The 24,393-nt window shown below is 40.4% G+C and overlaps 1 protein-coding gene across 4 annotated transcripts in view; it reads right to left on the bottom strand.

Moving 5' to 3' along the window:
* shq1 (SHQ1, H/ACA ribonucleoprotein assembly factor) overlaps window positions 1-24,393 on the bottom strand; it is a 64,362-nt gene that overhangs the window by 31,273 nt on the left and 8,696 nt on the right. For all 4 annotated transcript variants that reach the window (XM_080025543.1, XM_080025545.1, XM_080025544.1 and 1 more), the window contains exons 5-7: window positions 22,837-23,003; window positions 22,609-22,721; window positions 15,782-15,879 (exon numbers count right to left, since the gene is read on the bottom strand). In XM_080025543.1, the coding sequence (XP_079881669.1) occupies window positions 15,782-15,879; window positions 22,609-22,721; window positions 22,837-23,003 (378 nt within the window). The remainder of the gene's footprint in view (window positions 1-15,781; window positions 15,880-22,608; window positions 22,722-22,836; window positions 23,004-24,393) is intronic.

Genomic DNA, 24,393 nt, shown 5'->3' with positions numbered 1-24,393 from the left:
CCACGCTAAACCGGCTCAATCTGATTTCAAATCATTTTCTCTCAGTTTTGCTCTTCGCTCCACATAAGCCAGTGATTTAATTCCCAAAACTGAACCCTCCAAAGACTGTTGTGAGATAATAACTCATAACCTTTTGCTTCCTTCTCACTGCAAATTCACTAACTTGTCTTTTGAAAATAGGCATCTGCTTAACAGGGATCTGTGGGCAAGCCTAACGGAGCGGCACAAACACACTTCAATCCCATTTAAGCTATCTACAGCGTTCAGTGTTGAAAAGGGGCGCTGAATGTCTGCAGGAGCGTGCTGTAACTCTACTGGTTTTTCTTTTTTCTTTCTCCCAGCAGCTTATGACACAGCTGAAAGCAATTCCTCTCCCTATGTGAGAGAGAGAGCTGGTGTGTATTGGCTGGAGAGCACATAAATACACACACATGTAGCACATGAGAGCTCTCTCTGGCTGCAGTGGGACCTTGGCCTGGCTGAGGAAGTAGATTCCTGGTGCATTACGTCGGTACTTCTTTGCTCCAGGCAGGCTTTTGCTACCTGACTCCTTCAACACTCGGGAGCCGGAGAGCACAGCCGACACACAGGCAGACACAAAGACTTACAAGAGCTCATGGGCCCACGTCTGCACATGCTCTACTTTAAACAATTACAAAGACAAAACCATTGTGATGGATAGGAATCCAACATACTAACTGGCAGAGTTTCCCCTAGGATTGAGATGTAGCAGTGGGGCATTTGGGGGAGAAAGGATGTTTTGAACATTCACAACATGTGCCCCAATTCAAAAGTGTGTGTCTATCTGCCAGTGGCTCTTGAGGTACAAACTACTTTTGCACAGCAATTTACAGGGGAAAATACCTGACTAGCATACATATCAAGCTTTCTCCTGTCATAAACCCAATCTACACCGGCTGTTCGGTATAAGCAACTGCATTAAGCACCAAACAAAAAGGCGACTGAGAGCTGATTATGACAGAGGCTAATGCAGCTATGCTCACAAGTCCGCTGAATGTGAAAAGGCCCGTGTTCAGCTCTCCTGAGCTGCCAGTCCGCTCCATATGACGTTGCGTCAGTAGTGTGATGGGAAGAAAACTCCTGTGAAGCTTTGAAAACTTCAAACCAAGAGACTGTTCATTGACGCGAGCTAGCTTCTCAAGCTCCGATGCTCTTCGCGTGTAGTCTGCAGGTGTCTTGTCAAACAATTGGGCTTCAGCTGTGTCACTCAAGTAGCAGTCCGTAATTTCCGCATGACGTCACCTCCTGGCGCTGAGGTGCTGGGAAGTGTAGTCACTGACACAGCACTCATACGCAAAGCTACAGCATGTCAACAATCAGCTGTAGTACACAAAATAATAACAAAAAGGAAAGGAACCTAAATGTGGTCATAATACTCCATATTAAGAAATAATTCTGTTTAATGGAACATAAATACATAGCCTAAAATGTAGGATATAAGCGTCACCTTCAAGGTTAAGATGCTTTACTGACACGTGTGACAAAATAGTCTAGATAAAAGTACTGTGCACTGGACACTCTTCTCTTTTCTCACAAAAATCAATCAATCAAACAATCAATCAATCAATCAATCAGCCTAACAGTAGGGCGCACAAATCAGCAGCCGGGCAGCCCCACTGTAAAATGAATACACTAGGGGGAAACAATGAACAGATATGCACTGGGTGGGTAAATGGGTGGAGAAACAAAAACTGCATGGTACAATTACACAATTACCATCAAATCATGCTCTGTGGCATACATACACATGCTCATCAGGACCAGTTCATTCTGATGTTTGTATCAAGATAACAAGAGGGAAAAGATCTGAATGACTTTGAAAGAGGATTGATTGTTGGGGCACAGATGGCAGAAGCTTCAGTCACACAGAATGCTCAGCAAGCTGATGTTTCAATAGGACAATGCCTAAAGTGATATCTGCATTTAGATCTATGAGAAAGAGGTCAGTAAATAGGGTCAGGAAGTGTAGTCAACAGTGCACATTTGGTGACCGTGACGCTAGTGCATTAGTGCGATATGTAAGGGAAAACAGAAGAGCAGCTCTTGTTCAGGTGATTGAGAAATGTCGGTGAAGTACATGATCAGACCATCCATCCACAATAACATAGAGATGGATATTATAAGAAAGATGCAGTGTTCATTAGAAAGATGAATGATCTATATCACTGAGTTCAGTGATATAGAAACATCTTCGGACATGTGGAAAAAGGTCAGTGTTTCCCCCAGCGCTTTATAACTAAGGCGGCCGCCTTAGCAACGCCTGCCCCCCGCCTTGACTACCAACCACCCCCCCAAAATTTTTATTTATTTTTTTATAGTGCTGCACAATTAATGTACTAGCAAGCACGATGTGTGCTTGTGCATGGTCATAACTGCGCGATTTGCGGTAAAAAGCATGTGTCTCCAAGCGTTTCTCTATCAGCTGCTCTGTGTCTGTGGCTTTGCGCGCGCGACTACGGCATGCACACGGGAGAGTTAAACGAGCAGAAGCAAACCGACATTTAACTGGTGGCGATAATAAACGCAGTGCAGTTCTATGGGGATATTTAGCTGAACAGAAAGAAGTGCTCTGCTAAGCTAGAACAGTTTAAGACTCCACATCACAGTGGCAACACAACCTATCTATCAGCTCAGACATGGCAGAGAAAAGTTTGATGAATGCATGAGAGTGATGGCCCAGCCAAGTTTCAGTAAGTTTACAGAAGTGCCACACTGTTACTGTCTTTGAAATGCATTTAGACATTTTAAGGGGAAAACACATTGTATTTATTATTTCAACTATTGAGTTATTTTTCAAACAGCATGCTAGTGTAGGCCAAGAAGATTTATTTTCTGAATTTTCAATGCTGCTTTATTTTTATGTTTTAAATTGGGAAATACATGTTCCAAAACGACCAATAATTTAAAAAGAAATCAAGCAAGTAGGCTCAAAATAACCATTAATACATTATAGGCGCATCACAGTAGGCCTATTGTCCACAATAATCACACAACAGCCCCCATCCAAAAAGGAAATGAGCACTTTGATGTGCCTACACATGTTAAGAGTATGGTCCAGTATTTGTATTAATGTGTCTGTATAGTATTGCACCAAAATAGTATAGGTTTTCTTTAATTGTGCTTTGAACTGTCTGCATGTTTGCACATCATTTGTACCTGCACATAGCAAACAAAATTGCACAACTGTAAAGTAAGTGTCTGTTGTATTTTTGTATTCAAATTAACAGTTGTTTATTTCTTTACTGCGCATTGGCATCTTTGAGCAAAATACCCTATGAGCCGGGGCAGTGACCACCTTGACTAAGACATTTTCTGGGGGAAACACTGAAGGTCAAATGAGCCATCTTTCACCGTGTCCCCCACAAGTGTGGGTGAGTGCATGTATGGCAACACCAAGAGAATGTTACATTTCTGAATGCCATGTGGCTCTGTTATGCTGTGGGGTCATATTACTGGCATAGTATATTCTAAGGGGGAAGGGTCACTGCATATCGATGCAATGTTATTTTTTACCTCTATCCCATAATAACTAATGTATCCTGATGGGAATGCTCTCTTCCAGGATGACAATGCCCCCACAGTATGGTTGGATGAGTATGAAAAGATATGATGTGACCATCACAGTCTCTAGATCTCAACCCAATTGAACACCTATTAGGATGTGTGAGAGAGCGTTCTCCACCACTGTCATCAAAACACCAAATTTGTCCCTGAGACTTGCAGAATTCATGTCAAGACACATTGATGCTGTTAGGGGGGCGCCCTTAGCTCAGTTGGTAGGGCGTCTCCCCCATGGGCCTCGGCCAGCAGCGGACCCGGGTTCGATTCCAGCCCGCGGTCGTTCTCTGCATGTCACTCCTCTGTCTCTACACTATCAATAAAAGCATAAAAATGTGTATTTTTTTTGTTTAAAAAAAAAGACACATTGATGCTGTTCTGGTAGCACAAGGTGGCACAACACCTTACTGAGATACGTTAAGTTGTTTTTTGCTTTAAATAGTCTCCGATACAATTATACAAATGCCAGGATGCCCAGGCAGGAATAAAAAATAAGTTGTATCCAGTTACAGTAAGTAAGTAAGTAAGTAAGTAAGTAAGTAAGTAAGTAAGTAAGTAAGTAAGTAAGCTTTATTTATAGAGTATATACAGTGGAGGAAATAAGTATTCGATCCCTCACTGATTTTGTAAGTTTGCCCACTTACAATGAAATGAGCGGTCTATAATTTTAATGCTAGGTTTATTTTAACAGTGATAGACAGAATATCAAAAAGAAAATCCAGAAAATCACATAAAAAAAGATAGAAATTATTTTGCATTTCATTGAGTGAAATAAGTATTTGATCCCCTATCAAAACATTGCTTAGTACTTGGTGGAGAAACCCTTGTTGGCAAGTACAGAGGTCAGACGTGTCTTGTAGTTGATGGCCAGGTTTGCACACATCTCAGGAGGATATTTGGACCACTCCTCTTTGCAGATCCTCTCCTAATCTTTAAGGTTTCGAGGCTGTAGCTTGAGCTTCAGTTCCATCCACAGATCTATTGGATTAAGGTCCGGAGACTGGCTATGCCACTCCATGACCTTAATGTGCTTCTTCTTGAGCCACTCCTTTGTTGCCTTTGCTGTATTTTTAGGGTCATTGACATGCTGGAAGACCCATCCACGACCCATTTTTACGAACCTGGCTGAGAGAAAGAGGTTGTCACCCAGTATTTCATGGTACATGGCCCCATCCATAGTTCCCTCTATGCAGTGAAGTCCACCTGTCCCCTTAGAAGAGAAACACCCCCAAAGCATAATGCTTCAACCTCCCTGCTTGACTGTGGGGATGGTGTTCTTGGGGTCATAGTCAGAATTCCTCTTCCTCCAAGCATGGCGAGTAACTATGATACTAAAGAACTTGATTTTGTTCTAATTTGACCACATCATCTTCTCCCAAGCATTCTCTGAGTCGTTCAGGTGTTCATTGGCAAACTTCAGACGGTTCTGTACATGTCCCTTCTTGAGCAGGGGGACCTTACGGGCACTACAGGATTTCAATCCATTACGGCATAGTGTGTTACCAATGGTTTTCTTGGTGACTGTGGTCCCAGCTGCCTTGGGATCATAAACAAGCTCCTCCCGTGTAGATCTGGGCTGATCCCTCACCTTTCTCATGATCATTGATACCCCACAAGGTGAGATCTTGCATGGAGCCCCAGACCGAGGGAGATTGATGGTCATTTTGTATTTCTTTCATTTTCAAATAATCGCACCAACAGTTGTCTCCTTCTCACCCAGCTTCTCGCCAATGATCTTGTAGTCTATTCCGGCCTTGAGCAGGTTTACAATCTAGTCCCTGATGTCCTTAGACAGCTCTTTGGTCTTGCCCATGATGGAGATGTTGGAGTTTGATTGATTGACTCTGTGGACAGGTGTATTTTATACAGGTAACAAGTTGAGACAGGTGTATTTTATACAGGAAACTAGTTGAAATAAGGAATGCTTTTTTAAAGCACAAGGATTAATCTGTGGGAGCCAGAATTATTTATGGTTGGTAGGGGATCAAATACTTATTTCACTCAATGAAATGCAAAATAATTTCTATCTTTTTTTTAATGTGATTTTCTGGATTTTCTTTTTGATATTCTGTCTATCACTGTTAAAATAAACCTAGCATTAAAATTATAGACCGCTCATTTCATTGTAAATGGGAAACTTACAAAATCGGTGAGGGATCAAATACTTATTTCCTCCACTGTAAATGTGGATCATCATTCACACAAAAACTATCCCAGAGGTGTCAGCGGACGTGATAGATTTACCCAACACCAAATTCCTTCACCCCAGCTAAGCAGCCAATCTCTTGTAATGGGCATAAGCACACACAGTCAGTGTTGGGAACGTTACTTTAACAAAGTAATTAGTTATAGTTACTCACTACTTGTTCCAAAAAGTAACTGAGTTAGTAACTGAATTACTTTATAATAGAAGTAACTCGTTACCAGGGAAAGTAACTATTTGCGTTAGCCTACTGTAAAAAAAAAAAAAGTTGCTATATGTCCAAAAAATTTGATCTTTCTGAGCAGTTTTCACAAGTCAGTTGACATGAGTTTAACAGACAGGTAGGCCTACTTGTAGGCTATAACCTTCAATATGTATTGCACATCAACAGACAGCAAGAGGTTTATCCTGCACTTCAAGTATTTTTTTATCCTGCACTTCCAGTAGCCTAGTATTTTGTTCTCAACAAAAGTAGTAGAGGAAACTGCTGAATCTACCGTGCTGATCTGCTATATCACTGGATTCACTTCAGGGGTGTCGGCTAAAACACCACTTAAGGCCAAAAACGTCAGACTGTGAAGCATGAGACGATGAGAGGAGGAGTAAGGATTTATCCTATGTTTATTTCCTTCTTTAACATGCACAGCAGCATACAGATCCCAGGAAAAGAACAATAGCAATATTCGGCTCGTGATGACACGCTAAACAGCTGTTGCAACCGGCGAATCGCGGCCGTTTAGTAACGTGCATAAATTATAATTTATAGAGATCGGGAAACTCCATGCACTTACTCACAGGGCGATGCAAAAGAACTCAGGGAGAGCACGTTTCAACCGTGGATTGATAGGTGGTTACTGCGGCAACGTGCACGCTCACACAACAGAGAGAGAGAAAAAGAAACTTCAATAAACAGTGCTCCGCGGCTGACTGAGGTGACGGCGCTAACTGACAGTTATAATGTCATCCACACTGAATAAAACACAACTTAAAACACTATAAGAAATAACAATCGCTTATCTCGTTGTTAACCCACCTGGTCTCCTCACTAGCAGTTTGTGGTAGTTGGTTGGTGGTTGTGTAGTATGGAGCCAGGGGTGCTTTCGGATTACACAGTTTATTCAATCAATTCACAGTAACGCACCGCATTTAACGTTCAGTAACGATAACGGCGTTGTAACGACGGAAAAAGTAATTAGTTAGATTACCCCGTTACTGAAAATATAACGGCGTTACCTAACGCCGTTATTTTAAACGGCGTTATTCCCAACACTGCACACAGTGTATGTTGATTGCAAATACATTTCTGACCTAATTCCTTCAATTGGAACGGCATCCTTGGCTCTTCTGCTGTCTACAGGTCCAGATGGCCTGATTGCATGGAGTAAAATATGCTTTGTCAAAACACCGCTGAGGATTGGAAGAGGGTCCAGGATTTCACAAATTTAACCAGTTCAGAATGTGACCTTGGATCATGGTAGATATAGTTTATTTTCTGCCTGCACCCATACTGTGATCTAATCAAGCGTCAAATCAGAGGGAGACTTATTGATGACACTGTCTGCTCTGTAAACTAGGGTAGTGTAGTAGTGGTCAGATTTCTACACCCAGCCATTACAAAGTGCAGCAAGGTAACAAGAGGCCGAGCTGTCAGTAGCGTTTAGCCCGGGCCAGTGTGTGAACACATGCCTCCAGTGGACATCTGGGGCCTGTCAGTGTGCCGGTCCTGACACCAGAGAGCACAAAGGGGGCCAGTTTCTACTTCATTAGCACTTGTGTTCACAGCCACCTGTCAGGTGACATATATATCAGACTGAGCACAAGCAAAGGGGTGGGGGGAAGCCTGAAAAAATACCAGCTGCTATGTCCAATATATGACAAACGGTTAAAAATTACGAACATGCTTTCAAGATTTGACGGCAATTAAATGTCCTGACCGACGGCCATTCTTCACACTCAACTGGGGCTAATGCGATTGGAGCTGTCAATCAAGCCATTAAGTTTAATTTTGTCCCATTTATCTACACCCAGGCTCCTAGACTGAGGCACTCAGTCTTAGAATGCAGAGTGAGGCAAGCGAGCCGGCCGCTGCTAACAGGGAATGCTAATGTCCTTCAGAGGCTAAACTAATGGTCTTTGGGATGCTGACTGACGGCTGCTCGTCAGCAAGCGGGCAAACTTAGTCACTGGGATGTTTTTATCTACAAGGTGATTTTAGGTAAACTGCCCTGTTATTTGTCATTAGGGTTGCAAAATTCCGGGAATTTTCAAAGTTGGAAACTTTCCATGGGAATTAAAGGGAATTTATGGGAATTAACGGGAATTTTGGGAATAAACGGGAATTTACTAAATTTAAAGCAACCCAAATGCACTAAATTCTCCTAACTATGTTATTTCAGTCCTGGCAAACGTTCTAGACAGTAAAAAGCAGTTTTTTTAATTATATTTCTTAACATTTAATTTCAAATCAGATTTTTTTTAAAGTTTATTTAGACACCCAACTTGATATCATATATTTATTTTTACTAGACCAGGTTTACAGAGGCTTAAACTGTGATTTTAAATATAGTTGGTAAAAATATATTTTAGCATAATCTTGACTAAAACAACCAGATTTTATGCAAGTACACTTGGCAAATTGCACATAGCACACTGCTTAAAGGCCTACTTCACCGGTGGGAATATGAAGGTGTATTGAATTCTGAGATCCTATGTAGTATAAATGTGCAAAAAAAAATTTAATAGGTTCATCCTAGCCTGAGAAAAGGCAGATAGAGTGTTTTATGGTCTCACTGTCTAACCCTACATTTCTCTTACTGTGATATTCCCACCGGTGAAGTAGGCCTTTAATGCAGGGGTACTGAGGCCACGCCCCCTACATGCACTGTGCATTCCTCCATCACATGGTGGAGCATTTTACTTTATTAATTGAATGGGTGGGGTCAGACAGATGAGTTATATTTTACTCAACATTCATCTTTTTGTTGTTCAGTGAAATTATCAAAACTTGATAAAGTAGGGGGCGCCCTTAGCTCAGTTGGTAGGGCGTCCCCCCCATGGGCCTCGGCCAGCAGCGGACCCGGGTTCGATTCCAGCCCGCGGTCATTCTCTGCATGTCACTCCCCTCTCTGCCCCATTTCAACTCTGTCTCTACACTATCAATAAAGCATAAAAATGCCAAAAAAATATCTTAAAAAAAAAAAAAAAGAAAAATTGATAAAGTTCTTCTTACAAATAAACAGTGTTGGGAGTAACGCGTTACATAAAGTAATGCATTACTGTAATGCATTACGTTTTGCTGTAACGTGCTAATGTAAGGCATTACAACAACATAAAATGGTAATATGTAACTCGGTACGAATCTCAGTAACGCACGCAGGGTTCGACATAACGCATGGCCCGTAGGCCCGGGGCCAGTAAAATCATATGCAGGGCAAGTTGATTGGCCAGTCACTGTCCCGCCCGGGCCAGTAACGGCCAATCACAGTTCAGTATCTTTTTGTAGACTACATCATGGTTCATTGAAATGCGCGTTGAGAGTCGTAAAGAAAGCAGTGTTTATTTAAGACTCAATATAATAAACCTAATATAAAATATATTTTTCAATGAAAGGCCATTGGACAAACGATGCGTGGGCGTTTTGACAGGCGGAGCAACAAGCGGGCGCACTCTCGCTCCGTTGGCAGAGCTGCCTACCGTCCGCCTGCGAGTCGACAATTCAATCGACTTACTCTGCCCCCTTTCTTTCTTCCCACAGCAGAGGTTGAGGTGCAGAAAATGAAGTGAAAACTGCGCTTTTCCTTTAGCTGCCGCCGTAATGTTACAGTATTTGCATGCAAGCCCCAATGGTAATACAAATGAGAGGCTTTATTTAAACGCTGTGAATGCGTCTCCGGTGATAGTGTCGGTTGTAGACAGAAACCAACGGAGGGACTCGGCTCACTGGACAGTTCCTATAGTTGCGCAGTTTGTCTGCCGACATGGCACTGTGTTTTCAGGCTCGAGACATACAATCAGATCGCAGAAGTCTTTCCCATTGAAATCGCTAACGGGGGGAATATCCCCGGTTATTATTTTAGCCACAAACCACAGTTCATCAGCGCGACGGCTCACTCACTGGTGAGATCTCACGGTGAAACGCTGCTATGCTCGGACGAAGGCATTGTGTGTTTCTAAGGTGATTTAACGTCATAGTCTCAGACGAGCGTTTAACTTTTGCTGCATATTTTGCACTGCATTGTTTTTTATCAATAGTTTGAAAAATGGTCCCACACCGGACTCTTATGTGAAGCTGACACTTCATGCTGAAGTGACGCTCCTGCAGCGCGCTCACGACCAGACGTGAACTCGCATACACGGTGAAATCTCCCATTAAAAAAACGGCATAACCCCCTGATTTTCGGATTTCTATTCTATTTTTAAAGTCAACTTGAGCGCAAGTGGAAAACCGGTCATTCGGTCGACACATTCACATCCCTAATGCATATAGAGAAAGTAATAAAAACAGCCTACCACACCACAAAGAATGATCAGACCTTCATCTCTTATTTATTTTTTTTATGTTTGAACATGACTTCTGCAGGTGAACTATTCATTAAACTGCCCAAATTCAAGAATAAAAACAATCATCAAACTATTGGACTTTAAAATACTGGCCGACCCCTTCAACATACTTTCAGTTGTAGGCTTCAAATTCAATATGTTTGCCTGGTTTTATATTACTGTATTGCATTTCCGATTCGGTGCACCAATCTATTCAGAACCTACAAAGCTCTTTTAACACCCTGCAGGACTGTCTAGTGGACCTCAGGCTGGTTCTAAATACAGACAAAACCAAATATATGTGTTTCTCCAGAGCAAGAACTACAACTTTTAATGATTTTAATATTTTTACAAAGAATGGATTTTTAACTGAAAGAGTCACAGAGTACAAATATCTCGGCATCTGGTTAGATCAGGGGTGTCCAAACTTTTTTCACTGAGGGCCACATCCAGAAAAATCTACGAAGGGCCGGGCCACTTTGCAAAAATAACACATTTATCAGGACATGTAGCTGCTCTGATGTTTAGTTTCATAGTGTCTTCGTAAATTGTAATCCTTCTTCACGGCAACACTTTACTTGCACATTAAAAAGATACATCCCCCCTCTTGTGAAATGCCATTATTACACCCAGTGTTTTCTGCTTTTACGTCTAATGTCCAGCTTGGTGAAAATAGTAGCCAGCCGAGATCCCGCCCCTCCAAGGGGGGTCCGGGGTATGCCCCCCCGGGAGATTTTTTTAAGTTTTTAAAGTGAAATGCATGAATCTGGTGCACTTTGAGAGGGAAATTAAGAGGCTAAAGCTGAAGAAATTTGTATGAAAAAAATGTAAACACTGTGTCAGATGAATTAGAAGCTATTGGAGAAGGACACATGGATTTTCCATAATAATATTAATTTAAATTAAAATATTATGCAGGGTCCTCTGGGATGGCCTTGGTGCTCTTTTTCTTTTATGGGACATATTTCTCTGTAATATAATGAGTGCATTTAGATTATTTAAAAATTAAAATGTGCCAAGGGCCAATCAGTCAGTTTTGACACCCTTGCACTAGTGGGTTAACTAAGAAATGCAAAAAAAAAAAAAAAAAAAAAAAATTTTTTTTTTTTTTCTTTTTTCAAAGGGCCATATTGCATTATATTTTTAAAATCGGCCGCGGGCCAATAAAAAGCGGGCCGCGGGCCGCAGTTGGCCCGCGGGCCGTAGTTTGGACACCCCTGGGTTAGATGATAAACTCACTTTTAATTTTCATATAAAAAATCTTGTTTGTCGACTACGACAAAAAATTGGCTATTTTTATAGGAACAAAACCACCTTCCCTTTATTTAGTAGGAAAAGGATTATTGAGGCAGTTTTCATGTCTGTCCTTGATTACGGTGATGTGGTTTACCGGCATGCATCACATTCATGTCTTAAATTCCTGGACTCTGTTTTTCACTCTGCTTTAAGGTTCATCACAGGAGATGCTTATGACAAACACCATTGTCTTTTATATGAAAAGGTTGGGTGGTCCTCTCTTAAAGAGAGACGTGACGCACATTGGCACATTTTTATTTACAAAGCCTTGACCGGGAAGCTTCCTCGTTATTTAACAGAAATGCTGCAAATTTCAGATGGGCTTTATCAGACCCGCTCCACTGACATGCTTATGCTTTATGTCCCACAAGCCCGGTCTGAGCTGGGAAAGACAGCTTTTAGCTTCAGTGCCCCCGACTCCTGGAACAACTTACAGCAACAAATTAAACTAAATACCTTCATATCCTTTAACCAATTTAAACAAACTATCTTAAATCTGCCAAACTCTACCTGTAACTGTTTTAATTAGGCTATATTGTACTTTCACCCATTTAATTTTAATTGCTGCCACTCTTCACCACTATGTAAATGTTTCAATTGTTTTTTTTCTCTTCACCTGTTGTTGTGTATTTGATGTTTTTGCATTGAATATTGTTTATGTATTGTTGTTTTTCCTTTGAATTTGTTTTGAACACGACGTCATTGAAAATGAGGGTCACCCCTCAATTGGTCTCGCGAGGATAAATAAAAGTTAAATGAAAAATGAAAATGAAAAATATTATGTGTATGAGCAATATCAATATTTCATATCATTAACTAAAAGAAAAATAACCAAATCTAAAGGGAATATCTATACTGTTACAGTATAGATATTCCCTTTAGATTTGGTTATTTTTCTTTATTTTTCTAATACATGTATTATAATTATTGACACTAAATTATGAAGAAAAAAAAAGTGTGTGCAGGGCCAGTGAAAATATACAAGGGGCCAGTAAAACTCGGATCCACTGGCCCTGCGGGCCAGTAGGGAAAAAAAGTTATGTTGAACCCTGGCGCGTTACAATGTATTTTAAGCCCGAAATTGACTGGTTTGTTGTTTTAATACAAATTGGCCAACACTGCGAGATTCGCAGAAGAGAAAAAAACCCGCGCTAATGTTAACTTCGTCTTACTGCTAAGAGGAGAACAATTTAAGATGCGCTACTGGCTTCCATCTCACTGCCCAAGTTTAAGCTGCGCTGGGTAAAAGCAAAGAGGAAACCAGAAGAGACCACATCACTTCCCTCCTTCCAACGGAGTGCCGCTCCCTTCCAACGGAGGAGCAGCTTCTGCGATCCGATTGCATGTTCCGAGTCCCGAGCCCTGATACACAGAGACATGTCGCCAAAACTGAATGCGTAACTATAGAACTGTACAGTGAAGCAGCCGCCCCCTCGTTAGTTTCAGTCTATGTAGTTCCCGCGGCTATATGCGCCTCTGTTTTATGTTGGCGAGCCTGAGTAAGTAGCCTATATGTTAGAGAAGTTTCACATCAGGCCAGCCTAGGCTATTATGTAGCCTAGTGACGCGCCGAGTCCTTTTATTTATTTATTTTTGCCTCGCACCCAGCCGAGAGTCAATCAGCTCCGCCGGGCGGAGTCCGCCCGACAGCATGTCATTCAAATAGGCTGCTGCATCCAAATCATCCCGCAATCACCAATTTGATACCAGAAAAGTTGCCAGCGTGTCTGTTTCTCCCAAGCGCACAGCAAAGGAGATATATATTCAGGCAACTATTGTTATTATAAAATGTCACGCAAGAGAGACGATAAACAAACATATGGTCAGTTATCATTTAGATTAGATGGCAAGATGATAAGGCAGATTCTTTGGAACAACTAAAAAAGGCAACAGTTGATGATGATGTGAACAACTTGTTTGTGCTTTAAAGTCGCCAGAACGCAAGAAACAAGTCTTTGAGGCTCATTATTTTTTTTACAATCTACAGTAGTAGGCTCTAGCTCTATTGATATTAATATAAATACCTAAAGATACAGTATTTCTATTATAAAATGTATTGCACCATGAGCCATAACTGTGACCATTAGCCTATATTATATACCTTTGTTAGCCTTAAGCCTAGCTCAGTCATTATGCCATACCATGTCACCTCCTGCTGTGTAATGAGCTGCATTGAACACAAGAAGATCTATTGAGAACATTCATATTTCCAGTTATTTTGGTGAAAGTAATGCAAAAGTAATGTAAAAGTAGTGTAATGCCTTACAATTCAAAGACAGTAATATTGTAATGTAACTAACTACTTTGAAATGACAGTAACAAGTAATAAATAATGCATTACGCTTTTGAAGTAACTTGCCCAACACAGCAAATAAATCTGTTCAAATGTAATGTTTTTTAATTTTGCATGGATGTCTGCCTATAACCAAACATAGTGTTTAAATGTTTAGATTTATGTTTGGATATGAAAAAAAAATCATTTAAATTACCGCCATTTAGTTAATTCCTATAATTTCCAATTTTTAATATTCCCAAAATTCCCTTGCGAAAGTTCCCGTGGAAAGTTTACGGAAATTTACCGGAAACTTTCCACCCCTTTGCAACCCTATTTGTCATTGTATGTGTCAAGAAAATGTGTCCCTGCCATGGATTATGGTTTAAGGGCATTGTGCTTATGACTGTTCCACATGCTAGGACAGAGCTGGATAAAAGGCCTTCAAGTTTTTTCCCCCCTCTTCCAGGAATAACCTGCAGAAGGAGCTCAAACTTCATGACCTAGTAGAATTTCAAACTCGATACCGATTCTCAGAAAAATATTCGATACTCGATACGAGGGGGGGCGACCAAAAATTAAGAGGCTTTTTCTTTATTATAGTATATAAAAACCAGAATAATATACATAGCAGCAACTATTAATAATAAACAATTTTTACTTTTTCAGAACATAGTGAAACACTTAGCTACACATGTTCACTTAGGTGTATGACTGGTGGCGTCAGTGCCCTGAATTTCCTTTGCAATTTCCAAGCATGTGTGTTCAGCATAGACTGTATATAAAAGATTCGGCTACAGTCCTGTCCATTTTCTGTGCTTCACACTCCTGTACAGTAGGTTGCGGTATGCAGCTTTAAGTTGTTTGCAATGCGCTAAATGTGTGTCAGCGGGAGGAGAAGACAGCAATGTTGGTATTGATACTACTGCAAATGAGTATCTAATCTGATACACGTTTTTAATATCGATTTGTATCAACACTATCAACGATTAGTAGACAACACTAGGACCTAGTGACTCTCAAAGAATATAAACTCCATTCAAAATTATTAATGTTTTAAACAATAATTTTAATGTATTTTCCCAATTGCACCTAAGGTGCATTTTGAACTTAGACACAATATATCGCAATATATCGTATCGTCACCCCTGTAACTGGATATGTATCGTATCGCCAGATTCTTGCAAATAACCAGCCCTATAACTAGCCTGGCACCGCCCGCCTACCTACTTCCGCTCAATTTTAATTTCCCTTCAGTAGTCAGTCTGGGTCTGCGGTATATTCATGGGTTTTCTCCAGCAGATGTTTTACCTGTCCAATCAGTGAACAGAGGGAGTGGCTGAGAACAATGACGTGCGCCAGTTTCAATTGTGGTCAGAAGCCGGCACATGACATACGTCACGACCAAACGTTATGCGATTGGTTGGCAGTTCCAGAGTGGCACTGGGCAGATCCAATAGTTTTAAACTTACAGAAAACAATTTCCTTGCTTAGCAGGCATACATCCCTGTTTGGAACTGCATATACAGCACTTTAAGTCACAATACTATTCATTTGGTGATGTTTTAGAATCGTGCTACTGGGGATAGTAAAATGGTTAACAAGAGTAATTGTATTTGGCCAATAATATAGTAAAAATCAAAGCATGATTGCTCTCAAAATGATTGAAACTTAATTCCACCTTCTGGTAGCAGTTTCAGTCACTACTGTGTTGATTAATTGTAATTGTGTGTGTGTTCACAGGAAAAGATTAATAAAACAACTTCAAATTCACATAATTGTTTTTTGTAGCAGCAGCCAAAAAATATACATTAACCCGAACAACACATTTCAGATAAAAAATCCTATAGATTACATTTTTACAGGTTATGACGGGATTATTGAGAACTCACCAGCTTCTCCCTCCTGCTCTGTGGAATGACTCAGGTTTGTCCACCACGGCCTGAACTTCAGCAGCCTCTTAATCTCATCGTCCTCAAACAGATCAGCCCTGCAAAGACACAAGGACGTTATTGGACAAGGGACAGCCCAGGAAGGGTACGGGGCATATTTAAGGGTGTCATTTTATTTTATTTTTTTCAGAAATATTTTTATTACAGTTTAAACAATTTACAATACAGTCCGTCACAGTCATATAGAATGAAGTACAACCTTACATTACTGCAATGACGTAACACAACAAAAAAAGAAATAATAAAAAAAAAAAAAAGTGCTTCTTCTGTTTAGAAATAAATTGTAATCTTTACAAGGTTGAGTAAATATATCTCAATACTGTACACGTAAAATACAGCATTGTTTTTTTTAGATTTTTTTTGTTGCCATTTTTATGCTTTATTGATAGTGTAGAGACGGGAGTGACATGCAGAGAACGGGGGACGGCCTACCAGCTGAGCTAAGGGTGCCCCCAAAAATACAACATTCTTTAAAACAAATTTAAATCTGCTAGCCTAGAAACTACATTAGCCATATTTTCACAATTATTAATTTTCTTGATCCTCTGTTAAATCTAAATCTTTAACATAGTTCATGAAAGGTCTCCAGATATTTTCAAAGTGTTGCTGTTTAGCTTTCAATATGTAAGTTATCCTTTCTAAAGGGAGGCATGACAACATCCGTCTGATCCATTGAGTTGTGTTAGGTTTATTAAACTTTTTCCATAACATTGCAATATATGTTTTGGCATACAGCAAGCCGAGGTCTATGAATGCTCTTTCACTTTGACTATAGTTGTGTTTTTCTGGGAATACACCTAACAGAAAAAGCTTAGGGTCAAGTAAAATTAGTTTTGAAATGATCTTCTCAAGTATATCTCGTACCTCTTCCCAGAACGTTTACATTTTTCTGCATTGCCATATACAGGTCTTTCTCATATAATTAGCATATTGTGATGAAGTTGATTATTTTCCATAATGTAATGATAATAATTGAACTTTCATATATTTTAGATTCATTGCACACCAACTGAAATATTTCAGGTCTTTTGTTGTTTTAATACTGATGATTTTGGCATTCAGCTCATGAAAACCCCAAATTTCTATCTCAAAAAATTAGCATATCATGAAAAGGTACTCTAAACGAGCTCTTAACCTAATCATCTGAATCAACTAATTAACTCTAAACACCTGTGTTAACGAAATTTAATCTGCCTTATGATTGTATAATATTTTAATGCTCAATACATGCTATCTGCCTGTTGAACTTTGTCCCAGTAAACTTAAAGGTCTCATATTATGCTAAATGCACTTTTTAAATGTGTTCTAACATATCCATGGGGCCACGGTGTGCCTAGAGACTGCCAAAATATCAAAAAAAATAACAATCTCTCCTTTTCTCACTCTCCCCCTTTCTGAAACCCCCACCCCTCCCCCCCAATTTACTCCAGTCAGAATTCTCGCCGGCTATGTCGTCACAGCCGGCACAGCCACATCCCCATATTTTCTATATATGTCCATGCTTCCGATGCTTCCCCCCCACATTAGTAACCAGAAATTTCCACCGTGCAGTAGTCTATGATAAAAAAAAAAAAAAAAAAAAAAGTCTATGATAACCCCACCACCCCATTTCTTATTGGTCCACGGCCCGAGATCCCGTGGCCGAGATCCCATGAGATTCCACGAGATTTTCCCCTGGAAAATTTTCTGAGCGACAGCCATGTTGCTTTCCCCCTAAGCGACAAGAATGCCCATAGTAGCCTACAGCCTGAATGTTACATACACCAACACAGAATGCTTTTGCTCATACTCCACTAATTTATCTTATCCACAGCAGTCTATGCCTCGTTTTTAATAACACAACGGATAGGAAGCTACTTGTGGGTTTTTGCAAACAGTGAAACTGAAAGGAATGTTTTTATTGGTATTTTTGCCTGACTGGTGTATAGCTATTTAGCTTTGGGACAAGCATTCAGCTTTTGCTCATAAAAACATAATTCTATTACCCAAACCAGTCTGGAAATGCCTCGTTTTTAACAGGACAAAGGATTGTAACTTAATAGTGTGGAAGTGGAACTGATTTGTGCAGTACTTTTAGTTTATTTTATCGTCTGAGTCTTATTTTTAGCGTTAGCGCCCATGTAGCTTCTGATGTAGCACCAAGTTTTGCTCATAACACGCTGTTTATACTCCCCACAGCAGTTTGAAAATGACTCGTTTTTAATAGGACAAAGGATTGTAACTTAATAGTGTGGAAGTCAATTTTAAATATATTTTTTTCACTGATTTGTGTGGTACTTTTAGTTTATTTTATCGTCTGAGTCTTATTTTTAGCGTTAGCGCCCATGTAGCTTCTGATTTAGCACCAAGTTTTGCTCATAACACGCCGTTTATACTCCCCACAGCAGTCTGAAAATTACTCGTTTTTAACATGACAAAGGATGGGAAGATATTCCTGTAGAAATCAAGCTACTGTTTGAAGCTACTGTTTTCACTGGTTTTAATCATGTCAGGTCATGTCAAACTGTTCTCTTAGCCCAGAGCCTCTGGGTAACAACACTGTGTTCGCAGTCACGACTCACGCAGTGTCTCTCTAGTATCGCGAGAGCACGGCAGAGACGGTGGGAGAGCTCCATGGCCATATAAAGAAAGCCCGGCAGAGAGGTGGGAGGGGCCAGCCAGATCGCAGAAATACAGCTCATCCAGGACAATCAGGGTATAGAGGCTTGCTACAATAAATGATCCGAACGGGTTTTTCAGCAAACATCTAAAAAAATAAGTATTAGGGACTACTTGGACCATATAAAATTGACAGCAAAGTGCATAATATGTTACCTTTAAAGAACCCCAAAGTGTTTTGCTAAGACAAAAGTTGCTGTTTAGCCTTGAAGAAGAAACTGCCTAATAAGATTTTGGCACATACAGAGGTATGACGCATTCATGTGCACAGTAGTTGAGGAGGAATGACTCCCATTTTCTGTTATCAGACATTGTATGAAAGATAACACCAGCTGAGATGAATTTCTGGGAATATCTGCCTAATTAAAAACATTTCTGCTTTCGCCAGCAAAACAAGGGCTGGACACACCAAACCTAGTATGTGTTTGCGCACACACCACCTTCTCTTGCATATAATCCCATGTACACTGTTCATTTCTTTGTATTCAACCATGTACCAATCCAGATACATTGTTGATTCCCTTGTATGCTGTTTGCAAGTAAATTTCACCTGCTTTTCAAGAAAGCTTGACTCAGTTTCAATTATTCAAATACTTGGGTAAATGATTCTAGTAACAACCTGCAAAAGATTCCTGAGGCTTTTAAAACTCCCAGCCTGGTTCATTACTCAAAACCGCAATCATGGGTAAGACTGCCGACCTGACTGCTGTCCAGAAGGCCATCATTGACACCCTCAAGCAAGAGGGTAAGACACAGAAAGAAATTTCTGAGCGAATAGGCTGTTCCCAGAGTGCTGTATCAAGGCACCTCAGTGGGAAGTCTGTGGGAAGGAAAAAGTGTGGCAGAAAACGCTGCACAACCAGAAGAGGTGACCGGACCCTGAGGAGGATTGTGGAGAAGGGCCGATTCCAGACCTTGGGGGACCTGCGGAAGCAGTGGACTGAGTCTGGAGTAGAAACATCCAGAGCCACCGTGCACAGGCGTGTGCAGGAAATGGGCTACAGGTGCCGCATTCCCCAGGTCAAGCCACTTTTGAACCAGAAACAGCGGCAGAAGCGCCTGACCTGGGCTACAGAAAAGCAGCACTGGACTGTTGCTCAGTGGTCCAAAGTACTTTTTTCGGATGAAAGCAAATTTTGCATGTCATTCGGAAACCAAGGTGCCAGAGTCTGGAGGAAGACTGGGGAGAAGGAAATGCCAAAATGCCTGAAGTCCAGTGTCAAGTACCCACAGTCAGTGATGGTCTGGGGTGCCATGTCAGCTGCTGGTGTTGGTCCACTGTGTTTTATCAAAGGCAGGGTCAATGCAGCTAGCTATCAGGAGATTTTGGAGCACTTCATGCTTCCATCTGCTGAAAAGCTTTATGGAGATTAAGATTTAATTTTTCAACAAGACCTGGCACCTGCTCACAGTGCCAAAACCACTGGTAAATGGTTTACTGACCATGGTATTACTGTGCTCAATTGGCCTGCCAACTCTCCTGACCTGAACCCCATAGAGAATCTGTGGGATATTGTGAAGAGGAAGTTGAGAGACACCAGACCCAACACTGTGGATGAGCTTAAGGCCGCTATCGAAGCAACCTGGGCCTCCATAACACCTCAGCAGTGCCACAGGCTGATTGCCTCCATGCCACGCCGCATTGAAGCAGTCATTTCTGCGAAAGGATTCCCGACCAAGTATTGAGTGCATAACTGAACATAATTATTTGAAGGTTGACTTTTTTGTATTAAAAACACTTTTCTTTTATTGGTCGGATGAGATAGGGATTTTTGGTTTTTCTTTACTTTTTTGCCAAAATCATCAATATTAAAACAATAAAAGGCTTGAACTACTTCAGTTGTGTGTAATGAATCTAAAATATATGAAAGTCTAATGTTTATCAGTACATTATAGAAAATATTGAACTTTATCACAATATGCTAATTATATGAGAAGGACCTGTACAATGAAACAATGTTCCCTCAAATTCCAGACATTTTGTGCAAATGTCAGGGATGTTTTTGTTGTATCGATTTAAATCAACAGGTGTCACATATGTCCTCATTAACCATTTATACTGTATCAGTTTAAGGCGTACATTTATAGACTTAGTATGAGCACCAGCACAAGCTACATTCCAATCTTGATCGGAAAGATGCAAATTTCCCCTCCAGGCATTCAAGTTATACTGTGAACTTTCAGGAGAGTAAGATGTCATCAATTTGTAATACTCTGATATAATACCCTTTTTCAAACTGTCTTTTGTCATAATTTTTTCCAAATCCGAGTGTAGAGGTCTAGTAAGAGCATTGTCTTGATTTACTTTAACAAAGCTTGTTAGTTGTAGGAACTTGAAAAAGTGTTTCCTATCAAGATTAAATGTAGACCTCAACTCCTCAAAAGACATCATGACACCTGAATCAGTCAAATAAAGATCTTTAATCATTTTGAGTCCCTTAGAGTTCCATAATTTAAACGTTGCATCAGCTCTACCTGGTATAAAGAACTGGTTACCCCATATTGGACTATATAATGACAATGATTGTGGTTCTTTTAAGTATTTTTTTTACATTATACCATATCTTTATCATATGTTTTACAATTGGATTTTTAGTTTTTTTCTGTATTTTTTTTTTCTGTATCTGAGTATATGTTTAAGGGAAGAGGTACTTTAAGACCTTCGGATTCCATTTCGCTCCAATGAGGGGTATCACTTGTTGAGAAATAGAACATAATAGACCTCAGCTGCACAGCCCAGTAGTACCATAGTAAATTTGGACATTTTAATCCCCCTCGATCAAATGGTAAATACAACAAAGACAAACAAAGTCTTGCCCTTCTATTGCTCCATATAAATCCTACAAATATTTTTTTTATTTTTGAGAACAAGTCTGAAGGTGGTGGCAGAGGAATATTTTGGAATACATAAAGGAATTTCGGCAATATTGTAATTTTTTAAATATTAATTCTCCCAATTATAGAAACTGGTAGCGTCCATCTCTTAATCAACTCACTAATTTCAATCATTAACGGTTCATAATTTGCATTAACAACATGTTCTAGTCTAGGCAATATCTGTACTCCTAAATATTTAAACTTTTCTACACTATTAAATTGGGTTAAGCCCCTATCTCACTGGGCTGCGACTGTTTGCGACAAGTTGGAGACTTCATTCGCAAACAAGTCTCTAAACTGTCTCCAAACGTTCGCGGAGGTCTCAATTTCCTCGCATGAGTCGCGCAGTCCTGTCGCATGAATTTTGAACATGTTCAAAAAAAGTGTGCGACAAATCTGTCTCAAAACAGTCTCAGAGTGGTCGCAGGTGTCTCCAACGCGTCGCAAACCCTTCTCAATTTAGTTTCCGCGAGTCAGAAAGTGCGAGCAATGTGAGACAACTTTGCGAGGGGTTGGCGACTTATGAAACTAAATTGCGACTGATTTGAGACAAAAATGAGACGGCCGTGGACGCTCGCCAGACGTTCGCGAGACATAAATGTGACCTCCTGGCAAGTGTTGGGCAGGACATTCGCAAACGTGTCGTGAGGAACCAACTCAGTGAGACTGCAAGTGAAAATTGTCGCTAATTTGCATATTTTGTCGCAATTTTGTGTCTCCAACTTGTCGCACACTGTCGCAGCCCAGTGAGATAGGGGCTTTACCTCAGAAGTTGGGTTTCTTCTGTCCTGTTCATTAAGTAGTAATATAGAAGATTTTGTATTATTCACTTTATATCCCGAAATATCACCAAAGGTTTTAATTAGCTGTGACAAGGCCGGAATGGTTTGATTTAGTTTGGACATGAATAAAATTACATCATCACAATACACTGAAATTCGGTGTTCTATCGGCCCTAGTCTTATTCCACAAAATTGATGGTGTGAATGTACCGCTATTGCTAGAGGTTCGATTGCTAATCTGCCATGCTAATAATTTACCCGATTTATCGCCTTGTTCAACCCTCGGCATTGCAGAATCCACTCCAACACCGTTTGATAAAATTTTGTTGCAAATGAGAGTTTTCAGTAGAAATTATAGTAGCAAAAGCAGAGCACTGTGAAACACGTCTTCCTACGTGGCTGCCATAACCAGAAGTCCGTCAGTTTGTTTTTTTACTTTGATAAACTCACAGGTAATGGTCAGGAGAAAAGGCAGAGACCTCAGCAGCCAGCCGTGCCTGCCTCCTCTCTGCTGCACTGGTTCCCTCTGGGTTCTGCACGTCGGTCACGTCGCTCAGTTCCTCCTATTAGGACATGTTATTTTGACTTTATTTAATGGAATCAAAAAGTTTAATTCAGCCTGATCATAGCATATTTCACGGATGGGGAGATAGATACAATAGAAAAACACATCATCACCTGTAGTCTTGCAAACACCTCGGACCTTTGATTGCCAAAGCCATATTTCTGCAGGGTTCTCAGTTGCTCCTCAGACCTTTCCTTGTACACCTCCTGCTCAACCTCCCAGTCAAATTCATCTTCGTTTTCATCTTCCTCTTCGTTGTCCCCAGCGCTATCACTGTATCCTGTGTTAAAGGTCACATATTATGCTCCATTTTCAGGTTCAAAATTGTAATTTGGATTCTACTAGAAGTTGTTTTCGTGGTGTAGTGTCCCATTTTGTTTTCACATTTCTCACAATCGCCTCTTTTCAGCCTCTGTCTGAAACACACGTTTTAGTTTCTGTGTCTCTAAGCCCTTGGTTTGAATCTAAATGCCGGTTAGATTCAGGGGAATCTGGCGGTGTGCTTATCACGGGTGGAGGTAGTGCTAAGTAAGGTTGGTAATGAGGGGGCTCGGCTTCTCCCCTTATGACATTGTTAGGGGAGTGAAATGTGACTGAGGTTTTGGATTTCAGGTTCTCAGAAAGGTGGATGTGGAGAAAAAGAGAGGGTGTTTTTATCCTGCTTTGGGAGTCTCTAGACCAGGGGTGGCCACTAGGTCGATCGACCGGTCGATCGCGAGGGTAGTGTGGGTCGATCGCGTGGCATTCTTAAAAAAAAAAAAAAAAAAAAAAAAATTATTTAATTACATTTTTTATTTTTTATTTATTTTTTGCTATGAAAGAGCGAACGAGCCGTGCGAGCATGCGCCGACGTTCGGTGGAGGGAGAGAGGACACCACTTTCTAATTTGACATACAGTACATATCAGTTTGTTAGCCAGTGAGCAAACCAAAGCTAATCCAAGTCAAGGAAGTGGAGAGGCTTCTGCACTGTGACAAATTCTACAATGTAAAATACAGCCAGAGAGAGGAAGACTGTTCAGACAAACAGACCACCACATATTCTAGTGGGACAGAAGTGATCATTGAGAAGGATTTTTTTTGTATGACTCTATAATTCTGCCTTTAAGATAAACCTATACATTTGTGTATATTTATTGCTCTTTTAAATTAGAATTGCTTAAGCCTTCCTAGCCTAATACATAACATCACCACCAACAAAAAAATGTAGAATAATTATGATATCGTATCGGACAGTATCGGTATCGGCCGATATCCAAAACCCAGATATCGGAATCGGATCGGAACTAAAAATAGTGGATCGGTGCATCCCTAGGTTCATGCAGTTATGCAAGGTACACCAACTTATATTGTACATTCATTTTCAATATGTTTAAATAAATATGTACAGGCTTGTTTGGTTTGCGGTGCAGAACTTTCACTTTTATTTAAGAAGTATTTTATTTATTGGAGACTTTGGTTGTATGCAGCAGTTTTTTCTTTTCTATACTGGAAAATACCTTTAGGCTGCAATTCTGCACACATTTTTCCTCTTAACTGAGAACCGTACCGTACAGAACAGAACCGTGACTTAAAAACCGAGGTACGTACCGAACCGTGACTTTTGACCCCTAATAGTAGGTGGTAGCTCACTTTGACTTGGTCATTTTAAAAGTAGCTCACAAGCTGAAA

This window comes from Ammodytes marinus, assembly GCF_949987685.1.
Source record: "Ammodytes marinus genome assembly, chromosome: 4".
Lineage (NCBI taxonomy): Eukaryota > Metazoa > Chordata > Actinopteri > Uranoscopiformes > Ammodytidae > Ammodytes > Ammodytes marinus.
Note: the sequence above shows the minus strand (reverse complement) of the source record. Positions and strands in the feature narration are given on the sequence as shown.